Here is a 14,014-nt window from a genome sequence, read left to right as displayed (position 1 = left end):
GATGTCATGTGACAGTGGCTCCAAGGTCAGGAGCAAGATAACCAGCACTGGAAACTGATTGTGAAGATAGACTTGAAGGCCGGTTAGGAATGTAGAACTACTGAAAACGAACCCTGAAAAACTTGCTGAAATTAAATACAGCTGCTTCCTTTTTACTCAGGCATTTACTACATGAGTTTTAAGCACATTTGAGAAAAACAAAAAATGTCTTTATGATTTTGCCATCCTGTGCCTATTTCTCAAAACACTCGCCACTTTAGTTATTTTTAAGTAGGCTCCACACCCAGCATGGAGCCTAACGTGAAGGCTTGACCAACCCTCAGATCAAGACCTGAGCTGAGATCAAGAGTCAGACACTTAACTGACTAAGCCACCCAGGCGCCCCCAAACACTTGCAATTTTAAAACACTTTGATGGGGACGCCTGGGTGGCTCAGTTGGTTAAGCGACTGCCTTCAGCTCTGGTCATGATCCTGGAGTCCCAGGGAGTCTGCTTCTCCGCTGACCCTTCCCCCCTCACGTGCTCTCTCTCTCTCAAATAAATAAAATCTTTTTAAAAAACACAACAAAAACACTTTGATACACAATAACCTGAACCACATACAATGATCAGAGTGGGTATTATGAATAATGGATATATAATTCAGACAAACTTCAAGACAGTTAGAAAACTATATATCCCTAACTTGTTGATTCATCAAAGAACCATACAATCCTGACATTGATGCATCTTAATATAATTCTTAAAGATACAAGACACAATCGACTTTTAAGAAAGATGTTCCTCATGTCTAACTCTCTTCCTTAAAAAAATGTTATCCTGGGGTGCCTGGCTGGCTCAGTCGGTACAGCATGCACCTCCTAATCTCGGGGTTGTGAGTTCAAGCCCCCGCACTGCGTAGCGAGGTTACTTAAAAATAAAATCTTAGAAAGAAAAAAAATGATCTCATTGCAGGTAACTACTACAAGAGTTAAAGACTTTTGTATATTATTTATAGCAACAAACCCTGAAGACGTATCACTCTGAGACATGAAATTATTTGCTTTAGTGGTCAACAAAGTTTTGATTCTCTCCAAGTTTCTATTCCTTTCAAGCTTGCACAAACTTTTGCATTTAGCACCTAGTATTCCTAACACAAAATCTGCAAACTCTTATGTAATGTGTTTGCTCACACAGAGCTCTGCTCTTTCCTCCATCTCTTCCTTGCCCTGAAGCCTTTGCTTTCGCCAACTCCATTTACTCTTTCATATCTAGATCACATTCATATTCGTATCCACACTTACTTATCCTATAACCCTCATAAAACTCCATTTTAGCTTAGTGAGGGACAGTGACTCTAGATGTTCGCCTATGGTAGATAAGATCAGGGGTGTAAGCTGAAAAAGTAGATGCAGTTAGAACCAGGAGAGGAATACACTTTATGGAACCTGAAAAATCATTCAGAGGAACAAAGAAACAGATTCCAGCCTAAGAGCCAGACCAAAAAAGGGAAAGAGCTGAAGTTTTAGATAAGGCATAGTGTCTAAAGACTATCTGGGATACACAGATCCTGCTTGTGTGCACGCGCACGCACACAAACACACGCCCACCCACCCCATTACATGATGGTAACAATACCTTCTCGACTAATTCCTGGAAGCAGCTGAGTTAAAGGTTTGTGTGGCTCAGTCATGTCATTTCTAATGTAAACTGGAATTACGCTGAGAAGCTCCTGACGATCTTCCTCATGTACAACAGGAATAGATTCTAAAATCAGCTGCATCTGTTCAAGTTCATGTGCACCTGAGATTAAATAAACATCAAATACAATATAAACAAACACATTTCTCAATGTTTACTTATTGGCAACAAGCATTCTAAAGCTATAGGAAACTAAAATACTATAATGACCACTGGGAGGAAAATGATTAACTGACTCCTTAACCAGCAGGTTTCTTTGCTTTGAATATCATCCATCTTCAAGAAGTGTATCTATGTCTGCTCACTGACATATTTCCTTCTGGCTGCTTTGTTTCCGTAAGAAACTGACCCTTTAAGGTTTAGCCTCATATTAATGTATCAAAGAGTGAAAAAAGCAATGAATTGGGATTCAAGAGACATGGATTCTAGTCTTGGCTATACCACTAATTAACTAGCCAGTTACCTTTGGGAATACCTAGCATGGTAATGACTTCATTTCATCTTGAGTAAAATGGAGGGTTGGACTAGATTTGCACTACAGAAAGTTTTATAGTTGTGGGTTAGGCTCAGATAGCATTTCAGGACCACTGTTAAAGAAATAATAGGGGGAACTTTAAGCTAAATGGTGGCTAAAAATTCATTTGCTTTTCCACGGATTTCTAGAATCCATTCAACCTCTACATTTTTCTTGAGTACCTACTATGAGCAAGGCACTTTAAAATACAACTGTGAAGCGAAAGAGACCAAGTCCCTGCCTTCATGGAGCTTACGATCTAGTGGAAGAAGACAGATGATACTCTGTCAACATTTATGTCAAATGGTGACTAGTGCTATGAAGAAAAACAGAGTAAGCAGGGAGGATAAAGAGCACTTTATGGACAGAATTGCTAATTAATACAAGATGACCAAGGAAGGCCTCAGTGAGAAGCTGAAAACTGAGAACGTTGGGGGAACACACCATGCATTCATATGGAGGAAGGGAGTTTGAGGAAGATGGGAAAAGGCACGAAGGCTCAGAGCAGAGTGGGCTTGGTGTGTCTAAGAAACAGCATTTAGGGTAAGTGTAGCTGAAATAGAGTGGCTGGGGTGGGCTGGGGGGGTATTAGAAGATGAAGTAGTACCAGAACACAAAGGGTTTGCTTTATCCTGAATTTGATAGGCAGACATTACAGAGCTTCAAGCAGAACAATGGCGTGTTCTGATTTATGTTTTCGGAGAACTCCTATGGCTGCTATGTGGTAACCAGGCTACAGAGAGCAAATATTAAAGCAGAAAAGGCAGTTAAATCCTGCATTAGACCAGGAGAAACATAATGGTTGACTGAACTGTGGGGAGGTGGGTGGTGATAGAGATAATAACAAGCAGTTGGATTCTGAATGTATTTCAAAGAGAGAGAGCCCATAGAATCTGCATTGACAGAAGTGTAGGATGAAGCCAAGATTTCTGCCTCAGCAACTAAAAAGTGGATCTGGTTTACTAACATGAGGAAGACAGCAGAAAAAGAAAATATGAGAGAGAAATGTCAGGAGTTCGGTTTCCGATAGGTTAAATTTGAGATGCTATTAGACATCTTAATCCTTGCCTTTTATTGCTCTGTTCATTTGGACCTATACCTAATAAACAGATTGCCCTCGTGCTGCTTTTACTGAATGGTTCACAAATCTACCAATAAAGCAGAAGGGAACTAAAACTGGATCTTTCAAATCATTTCACAAACAATTCCCATTAACTGTTTAAAGTTTACATGGGTTTAAGATCAAAATTATGTTATTAAATGTGTTTCTTAAACCAATTATTTTTATTGCTATACTTGCACAATGCTGAATATGCTGAACATTTAAAAATACATTAAGTACCTTCGTATAATTAATACAGCAGTAAGTTTTGACCCCATTTCAAATGACTTAGAGCATGATCTAACAATTTTAAACAAATTAGTTTTCCTGATAAAATATTATTGTGGTAGCATTAAAATATGTCCACAAATTTGGGTGCTTGGCTGGCTCAGCCAGTAGAGCATGTGATTCTTGATCTCGGGATCATGAGTTCAAGCCCTACGTGTGGTGCTGGGCATGGAACCTCCTCAAATAAATAAAAATAAAATAAATGTGGGGTGCCTGACTGGCTCAGTTGGTAGAGCATGCGACTCTTGATCTCAGGGTGGTGAGTTCAAGTGTCAAGTTGGGTGTGGACCCTACTTAAAAAAAAAAAAAAATGTCCACAAATTCTTTGGTCCTCTTCCCTTCAAAAAGTAGAATCCAATTCCCCTCCCCTTGAATGTGAGGTATACTTAGGTGACTCACTTCTAACGCATAAAATAAAGCTGAAATGACTATGTCACATTAAAGTCTAGGTCACAAAAAGGTATTTTGCATTTAGGGTCAAAACAATTCAATGGAGAAAGAATAATCTTTTCAATAAATGGTGCTTGGACTACTAGGTATCCACATGCAAAAGAATCAAGCTGGAGCCCTACCTCACACCATAAACAAAAATTAGCTCAAAATGGATCACAGACCTAATTTAAAAGTATTAAGTTCTCAGGGGGTCAGGCAATAATTTTATAGGTATGACACCAAAAGCTAAGTGACAAAAGAAAAAAAAATAGATAAATTGGACTTCATCAGAATTAAAAAGCTTTTGTGCTTCAAAAGACACCAACAAGAAAGTAAAAAGATAACCCACAGAATGAGAGAAAATACATTCAAATCATATCTCTGATAAGTGACTTGTATCCATAATATGTAAAGAACTCTTATACCTCAATTGTAAAACACAAACAACCCAATTTAAAAATAGGCAATGGATCTGGATAAATATTTCTCCAAAAAAGATAGACAAATTTCCAGTGTTCAGCATTATTACTCATTAGAGAAATGCAAATCAAAACCACGAGGTACTACTTCATATTCAAAAAGACAACTATAAGATAGACTACACTTTAAATAATTGTTGGTGAGAATGTGGAGAAATTGGAAGCCTCATACAGGACTGGTGGCAATGTAAAGTGTTATGACTACTTTGGAAAATGGTCTGGCATTTCTTCAAAAATAGTTAAACAGAGTTATCATATGACACAGTAATTCCATTCTTAAGTGTATACACACCCAACAGAATGGAAAACATACATCTACACAAAAACTGTACCCTAATGTACATAGTAGCATCATTAATAACCAAAAAGAACAAAAAAACCCAAATTTCCATAAACTGATGAATGAATAAACAAAGCATGACATACACAGAATGGAATTATTTGGCCATAAAAAGATGATGAACTGATACATGTTATAACATGGATGAACCTCCAAAATATTATGCTAAGTGAAAGAGGCCAGTCATAAGACCACAAGTTATATGATTTATTTATATGCAATGTCCAGAACAGGCACATCTATAGAGACATAAAGTAGATTAGTACTTGCCAGGAGCTGGAAGAAGGGGGAAATGCGAAGTGAATGCTAATGGTTACAGGGTATCTTCTGGGGGAGGGGAACAAAAATGTTCTAAAATTAGATGGTTATACAATCCTGTGAAGATACTAAAAAATACTCAACTGTACACTTCAAATGGGTGAATTGTCTGGCATTTGAATTACATATTGATAGGACTTTTTTTTAAAAAAAGATAAAACAGCTTTCTCCTTGCTCTCTTTGAGAGAGCATTATGGGGAAAGCCAGCTACAATATTGTGAAGACACTCAAGCAATCCTATAGGGAAGCCTGCATGGTGATAAACTGAGGCCTCCTGCTAACAGCCATGTGAGTAAGCTACCTAGAAATGGAAAAAAAGGGCGGGGGGGGGGCGGGGGGAGGCGCCTGGGTGGCTCAATAGGTTAAACATCTGCCTTCGGCTCAGATCATGATCTCAGGGTACTGAGCCCCATGTCAGGCTCCCTGCTTGATGGGGAGCCTCTTGCTCCCTCTGCCCCTGCTGCTTGTGCTTGCTCGCTCCCTCTGTCAAATAAATAAATAAAATCTTAAAAAAAAAAAAAAAATCTATCTAGAAGTGGATCTTTCCTGCCCCAGTAAAGCCTTCGGATCAGTGTAGGCCCTTGACTACAACATCTTGATTAAGCAACTCTGAGCTAGAACCACCTAGCTAAGTCACCTCCCAATTCCTGACCCATACAAACGTGCAGATAATAAATGTTTATTGTTTAAGCCAGTGTGCTTTGATGTAGTTGGTCATGAAGCAACAAGTAATACAATAATTATTTTATATGTTGGAAGGTACCTGAATATATCAGGAATATAACCTCCAATTACAGTACTGTTCCTAGGGAAAAAATTCAATCCACTCAACCGTTTAGTTTCCAGGTATTTTCTCAAAGTCTGCTAAATTGAAATTTAATTACTAATCACACATCACAGAAGAAATTTCAGATAAGTTTAGGGGGGAAACTACAAAAGATTAGTTAATGTTATGTAAGCTGAGTGGTGCACGAAGTACCAGCATTACAAAAAATTTAAGCGCATTTATGCATACCATCCTTTCTTCAATAATGCTCTCCTATGCACCCTTATCTTTCTCTTATTAATCCTTCTTTTGTAAGCAGACCCTGCTCCATTCCCTTTCTTCTGCTCTTAGCACAATCTGGAAGTGGTGGGAGGGCCACTCTAAGATTGGTTAGAGAGAAAAACAGTAACGTCAAAAGAGAGAAAAAGACCTAAATCACCATCATGTCACTTCTCTAACTAAAAAATCTTTCAGTACCCTACTATTTCCTAGTTTTCCAAATGGAAATTCCTCTGCCTAGTTTCTAAGTATTCTGGCCCTATTTTAACTAGTCATAAATGTGTTCATTATTTGACACCTTGCTTTCATCCAACTTTTCTCACTAATTTATGCACATACATGATTTCTTTCATCCAACTTTTCTCACTGATTCAGGCTCATACCCTCATTTATATAATACCATTTTTTTTCTCTCTCTTCCTCCCACCAAAATTCTTCACTATTCCTATATAGTGAAAAATCTTTTGACTTTACGCCTTTTGTTCTAGACATCACTGATGAAGGCTCTAAGTCCGCAGCTCTTATAATCTGAACTTAATAATTTTATACAAACTCATACTTTGCTTTACAACACCTGATGTTTTTCGTGGGTTATTCCCTCCTTCCCATCTTGACTAAATTCTCTCTCTCACACTTTTGTGGACTCCCTCATAGCACCAAACTTAGCAAAAAATCACTTGTTTGGCAGTTTCTGAAAGATCACAGCAGTCAGGCAACAAGGTACGGCAGTTCAGGCAACAGGGATGATAGGGGACAAAGAATTACTGCATTTTCAGTGACCGCTAAAAATTTTCACAAGGAGTGACTGACAGCATTACGCAATTCAGGTATCATTTAACACAGATTACCAACAAGCATTGTGAATCTACAAAATATAAAATTATGTTTAAGAAACAAGATAAATACAAAAGAACACTAGAATTCTGACTAAATTTGTTGAGTGAACAATTCAGTGAATATATTAGTAAGTTTAAAAAAATTTTTAACATTAAAACACCATTCGTTCATTTTAATATCACAGACTACAAGAAACTGTGTTAAATCTTATATACATCTTGCTTCATAGACACATGCAAAATTATTTGAGGTAATTTTTTTCCATATATTTTATAAAATTTCTAACCTGCAAAGAGGGTTTTACCAGTCAGCATTTCAGCAAAGATGCAGCCTGCAGCCCACATATCAATGGCTTTAGTATAATTATTAGGAGAAAGTAAAAGACGTGGAGACCTGTACCATTTAGTAACCAATCCTTCAGAAAGATGACCCTGAAAAAGAAACAAAAACATACTTTAACTTTTTACTTTAGCTGAAGAACAGTACATAAAACTTGATTCATTCAAGAGTCACTGATCTTAAAAAAAAAGTACTTGTGAAATCCTAAAACAGTACTGTTCATTTCTATGTCATTTTCAAGGCTCTTGTACCTTTCAGGCTGAATGGAGGTTAAACTGCCCCTGGGATATAGCATCTATAAGATGATGTTCACATGAGGTCTGCTGACCAAAACAGACCGTAAGAATTTAGTGCTGATTCTATGTCACACATTCAAAACATGTTTCAGAAGAGGAGCTATTTTTCACTTCAAGTCTTAAGTTACTTAAGGAGCAGGGATGTTTTAAATCAACGAAGGACTGGTAAAGAAGAGCACCTGAGGTGTTATTTACAAACCAACGTCAACCTCCTGACAACCCAGGAGACCCAGCTCTACTACATACTCCATTCCTAATCTATTTTACTATTTTACATTTATAAAGCATTTAACAAAAACATTTACATTTATAAAGCATTTAACAAAAACAGTTACACGTTAAAAAAAAAAAAACCCAAAAAACAAAAAACAGTTATACGTGTATGACCTTACTTGATCCTTAAAACAACCCTGAAAAATTATGAAGGTAGATAGTAACTCCGTTTTAGAGGGGCGGTAACATTCATAGACTAGGGAATCTGCTTAAGGTCATATAGCTTAAGTGGATGCAGAAATGGAACTCAATTTTAGATAGTTTAACTCTTAGTTCAGTGTTCTATCCACAATACTTTACTGTCACCCATAAAAAAGATGTGGTAGTCATCCATTTCATTTTAATACTAAATTTCTACATTCAAATTTTTAAAAAATTAAGTTATACTTAATGTGACATGATACATGTGAATGAAAAGATTTGCTTGTTTGTTTAGACATGTGCTATGGGAAGCCAAGCAAGCAGGGAGTTCCTAGAGGTTCTTTATAACCAAAGGAGCTCCACTTTAATATTTTAAACATCAGGGTCCCACAGACAATTTCATCTGAAAACTAAAAGACCAAAGTTCAGCTCAGGTTACTATGAATCCTTTTAGCTATTCTTACTGACATTTTATCTTTATGCAAATTTAGATACTGAACAAAATTAATTTTGCGTAAACAAGGCCTAACAGAATAGTAGAGACTCAGGGACAAAAGATCTAGAAGTTGAAACAGAAGCCCTTCTTACCTTCAGATAGAACCACAATTCTGCCCTAAACACATAAGAATATATCCCCCTTCTAAATAAGGGAGAGTTTGTTATAACAAATAACCAGACACTTCTAGGAATTTGTATGTAATTAGGATCGCACTCCAATTTCCTTTTATAAACAGATGGAGATTCTGAATGAAAGCAGATCTGTATCAGAAAAAAAGATACTATGTAAAGTTTAATACAATTAACGACAAAAATCTGTCACAATATACTAAGTAGATACAAGTACCTATTCCTTCCTGATGATGTCCATCAGTTAAGAGGGGTGTCTCAGCTAGCTTTCCACATACCTTATGGGAATAGTGGGGATCCATGATCCGTGCAAGACCAAAGTCACCAATCTTCAGCACCAAGTCTTCAGTATTAATGAAAAGATTAGCTGGTTTGAGATCTCTGTGCAGTACATTTGCAGAGTGAATATATTTGAGCCCACGTAGCAGCTGATACATGAAAAGCCTGGCATGCTCTTCCAGTAACGGGCCCTGCTCCAGCACATTAGCCAAGTCTGTCTCCATGTACTCCTGAACAATGTAGACACTGTTCAGTTCGGTAAGAGAGCCCACATCGTCTGTTAACTGGCTTCCACTAGGACCAAGAATTTCAAACACTTTCACAATGTTATCATGGTCAAGTCTTCTAATAATTTTGATTTCACGCAGCGCATGTTTGACACTCTGGGGATCAGTAAGGACAATTTTCTTGATGGCTACTCTTTTGTCACAGTCATTGTCTACAGCAGAAAAAACCAAGCCATTGCCTCCACAACCCAATGGTTTTAAGTCCATATACCTAGAGCCCAGATCAAAACCATGAATGTTCATGAGACTTTCAAATTTCTCTGCCATTCTGAAACCGTTACTATTGCCTCTTCCTTTCGAATTGTTGAACTTGTGTAAACAAGGAAGAAAACTGACATCAAAAGGAAAGATCTTTCAAAAAAGGAAAAGAAAAATAATTTTGCTTCCACAGCAAGATGATTTCTTGATGTTCATTGCATATGCCAACCAGGCCCGTTGAGTTCCCCTTAGATTTAAAGCTCAAAAGGCTCTACTCATATTGAGAATTAAAAAGATTGCAGTACTCATAGTTCAAGAAAGGGGCAGCAACTCTGCAGACATTTAAAGAAAACACTCAAGAAACTCAAACGGAATGAAATGACATACTATGCACTCAGATTTACTGTGCTAAACGATTGAACATTTAACGAAAATGTGAATAAATATGCACACAACAGGCTTCTATGAACATTCTCCTCACAGTGCAGATACATTCAGTGTTGGACTGGTCCTGAGCAGCATCATTCTAAGGTGCTGGTAAGCACTATTTCCGTTTTGCCTCTTTTCTTCCTTTGTTGCTGTATATTTCAACAGGAAGCCCTGGTGGCTGTTGGTTAACAGAAGATGTCTTTTGTTAGTGATCAGGTGGCTCCAGCTCACCACAATCACAATCAAAGCTACCGTCCATCTTACTCTGATAAAACCTGGAGGATGAGAAAAAAGAAGGAAGGGTCACCGCCGCAGGAAATACTAAACACTCCTCAACTTTGTAAAATGACACGAATTGGGCATTTAGCTATAAACGAACTGGTACATTTAACTTATTTATTTATAGTTACTAAATGGAAACATGACCCTTAATCAAAAATAGCTATCCACGTTGTAAGCAATTCACATGGACTGGGCTCAGACTCTAGATCCCACCACATTAGACCCTTTATAATATTTACGGTCATTGGGTTGTACCATTTCTTAAATGCCAATGAGCAAAGGAAGGTTCACAGTACTTTTACAGAACTCCTTAGAATTTTTTGAGGAGTACAACATTAGTACCATTTCTCTTAAAAAACCATATGAGCCTGAAAAGTGTTAGTTCCTTAAAGAACGTGTTTACTTATTAACTACACCGATCAACACTCAATGAACAAAAAATCAGTACAAATAAGAAATCTGCAGAGTACACTCTTCAATTTACAGAAGCGTGAACTCGAACAGTGACTAAATCAATGAAAAGGTGTCTACCTTCACTGATAATCAGAAAAATTAAACTACCTCAAGAAGATAACATTTCAGATTAAAAAAACATTTTTAAGAGTCTGTTATTATCAAGTCTGAAGAGGAATGTGGAAAAACAAGAACTTTCATACAATCCTGGTGAGTTTAAATTAGTAAAGAACGTCAAAGAGCAATTTGGAATAAATACATACTTAAGTAAGTAGCATACTATGACTTGGCTATTTTTCTTCAAAAAACACTCCCTAGAGAAATACTTGCAAATGAACATAAAAATGGCCACTTTTTTTTTTGTAATGGCAAAATATTAAAAACAGCCTAAACATTCAACAAGTTGAGAATAAATGAGTTATATTCAGAGTGGACTATTATATATAGTAAAGTGAACAGAGATGGTTGAAAACACCATACACTAAATTTAAAAAGCAAATTGCAGATAGAAATGTACATGCTGAAACCACTTACTTCAGGTTTATAAGCATGTACAGTGTTACTTTATGAGTGCATATACGTGGCAAAAGTATTAAAAACATACGGCTGTAAGTACCAAATTCATGATAACCATTACTTTGAGGAATGAGGGAAGCGATTACCATCAGGGTGGGATTACACAGTATGCTCCAACTACATCTTTAACGTGTTATTTCTTTAAAAAAAATGTGTGGAAGTATGACAAGTTATTAGAATCTTATAGAGCTCAGAGATACGCATATGAAGAACTCAAATCATAGTGGGGGAAGACAGGCTGGCAAATAAGCAAAACACAGATCAGATGGCAGTAAGTGAGGTAAATAAATAAAAGAGAAAGAGGCCGGGGAGAGTGGTTAGGGAATGCCTCTAGTAAGGTGGTACTGGGAGCAAAGCTCTAAAGTGGGTGGGCCTTAGGGGTGCTCTGCGGGAGTAACTGCTGCAGACGCAGGGGCCAGTACATGAAAGCCAAAGGATGAGTATGCGTCTCATGTCTAAGAAACAACTAGGTGGCCAATGCAGTAGCTCATTCAAGTGTACAGGCCTATAAGCAAGTAATACAGCCTAAACCTTAAATGGAAAGGCTTCTTGCTGCTGCTTTTTGATCTAAAAGCTGGTATAGGTGTACATACAGTGTTATTTTCCGATTGGGTCTGAAGAAATTGGAAGTGGGACAGATACAATATTCAGTTATTCAAAGGGCTAATCATTTAAAGGCAATGAGAAACTGTATCAATACATGAAATAAAGCAGCCCGTTCTGAACCTGAATTATGCGACAACTTTCAATCGCCTTCAGGTGTGGCTTAAGAGAACTGCTAGGACTCTCAAACACATCAGCTGTTTCACAGGGGTGAAGCTTTTATACAACAGGGAATCTGCCTTTTCCTTCCTGCTACATATGCCCACATAACTCCATGTGGAAATACAAGAATCTGAAAAATACAAGGTAACAGCTACTTGCCACAATCTGAGCAAATCTTCAAGAAATCCACATACATTACAACTGTGTGAAAGAGAAACTGATTAAGTCAGAGACTGAGTAGATAATGACCCTTAGGGCAACAGCTTTTTATTTTTTTATGTTTTAAGATTTTATTTATTTGACAGAGAGAGAGACAGCCAGCGAGAGAGGGAACACAAGCAGGGGGAGTGGGAGAGGAAGAAGCAGGCTCCCAGCAGAGGAGCCTGATGTGGGGCTCGATCCCAGGACGCCGGAATCACGCCTGAGCCGAAGGAAGAAGACGCTTAACGACTGAGCCACCCAGGCGCCCCGGCAACAGCTTTTTAAAAAGATATATGAGAGAGAGAAAGTACGCATGCAGGCGTGCACAAGAGAGGGAAAGTGGGGAGGGACAGAAGTAGAGAATCCCAAGCCGACTCCCCTGCTAAGCGCAGTGCCTGAAGCCAGACATTGGGGGCAAAATCTCACAGCCCTGAGATCATGACCGGAGCCAAAATCAAGAGTCGAACGCTTAACCAACTGAGCCACCCAGGCACCCCAGCAACATCTTTATTTAATAAAAATTGATATTTACTATCGCTGAGTTCTTTTAATAAATATGAGCACTTCTTGTATCTGTTTAATGATGTAAAGGACAATAGCATAAGAGCGTTCTTTGTTTTACTCTAACAAAGAGTTTCTTCTGTTTTCAAATTTTTGTCTGCTTCTCAGAAATCAAGGGGGAAAAAACCAAGCACACTCCTAAAAATTCTGTATTTTGTCAGTCTGTATAAAACATTTAAAAGTTAAAAGTTTGCAAATAAAGTTTTGAATTAAAAAAATATTTCAGACTTTTAAAGGGCTTTATTTTTTTTTTTAAGATTTTGGGTTTTTTTATTTATTTGACAGAGACAGCCAGCAAGAGAGGGAACACAAGCAGGGGGAGTGGGAGAGGAAGAAGCAGGCTCCTAGCACAGGAGCCTGATGTGGGGCTCGATCCCAGAACGCTGGGTTCACGCCCTGAGCCAAAGGCAGACACTTAACGACTGCGCCACTCAGGCGCCCCTTAAAGGGCTTTAATTAATACTGTCTCCCCTTCCCAATTTTTCTATTTTTATACATCTTGATACTTCCAGTTCCCTACCAAATATCCTTTTAAAAACAGTATTTTTTCGAGGCTCCAATATTTCTGAAATTTTACATTTCTAGTCTCCACCTGAAATAGAATGTTTGTTCATACAAACACACATGCGCACGCATACTTTCTTCTTTGTTCTTGCCCTTCTGTAGACAATCCCTTAAAGCTCTACTTTTAAGTTTTTGATAAATGTACATTTTAAAGTCAGTTCTACAGACTTGACATAAGAACAGTAAAATCTCTAAGTACTCTCTCAAGCTCCTAGTTCCCTAGTAGAGCAATCAGAGTCAAGCACAAATAATTTAGCTTTGCTAAAAATGACACCACTATTATTTGACAGAGTAGCACTATAACAGGAACTGCAGCCAGATTATTGGAGAGAGGTATGAGAATGAGAGATCTCCACTCAAGACCTCCACCCACATCTGCTCTCTTTAAATTATAGTGAAACCAGGAAGCATCACACACCAGAAACTACAAGGATGACAATGCCTTTTCAGAAATCTCAGTGACTGGTCAGCACTTAACAGGGGTGGAGAGTAGGTAAAAATTCATCTTGAGGAAGGCAGGAACTTGTGCCTAGGCTGAGAACTGCAGAGTCCTCATAGATTCAGATGATGACTATACTGAAGACTTGAAATAGACTTTACAGAAATACGAGACCACTCTAAAGAAAGAAAGGAATATTAATCACCCAAACTATAATTCTAGGTAAGAATTATACCAATAAAAAATTAGGGGGGTGGGCGGAAGAGACC

At 37.9% G+C, this 14,014-nt stretch overlaps 1 protein-coding gene across 7 annotated transcripts in view; it reads right to left on the bottom strand.

Annotated features, from left to right (window-relative positions):
- The window catches only part of MAPK6 (mitogen-activated protein kinase 6), a 38,705-nt gene that overhangs the window by 8,796 nt on the left and 15,895 nt on the right, over positions 1 to 14,014 (bottom strand). For all 7 annotated transcript variants that reach the window (XM_026518490.4, XM_026518496.4, XM_026518491.4 and 4 more), the window contains 3 exons: positions 8,990 to 10,179; positions 7,322 to 7,466; positions 1,618 to 1,782 (listed from right to left, as the gene is read on the bottom strand). In XM_026518490.4, the coding sequence (XP_026374275.1) occupies positions 1,618 to 1,782; positions 7,322 to 7,466; positions 8,990 to 9,544 (865 nt within the window). In that variant the 5' untranslated portion in view covers positions 9,545 to 10,179. The remainder of the gene's footprint in view (positions 1 to 1,617; positions 1,783 to 7,321; positions 7,467 to 8,989; positions 10,180 to 14,014) is intronic.

This window comes from Ursus arctos, unplaced genomic scaffold, assembly GCF_023065955.2.
Source record: "Ursus arctos isolate Adak ecotype North America unplaced genomic scaffold, UrsArc2.0 scaffold_36, whole genome shotgun sequence".
Taxonomy (NCBI): Eukaryota; Metazoa; Chordata; class Mammalia; order Carnivora; family Ursidae; genus Ursus; species Ursus arctos.
The sequence above is the reverse complement of the archived record's forward strand: the minus strand, read 5'-3'. Positions and strand labels throughout refer to the sequence as shown.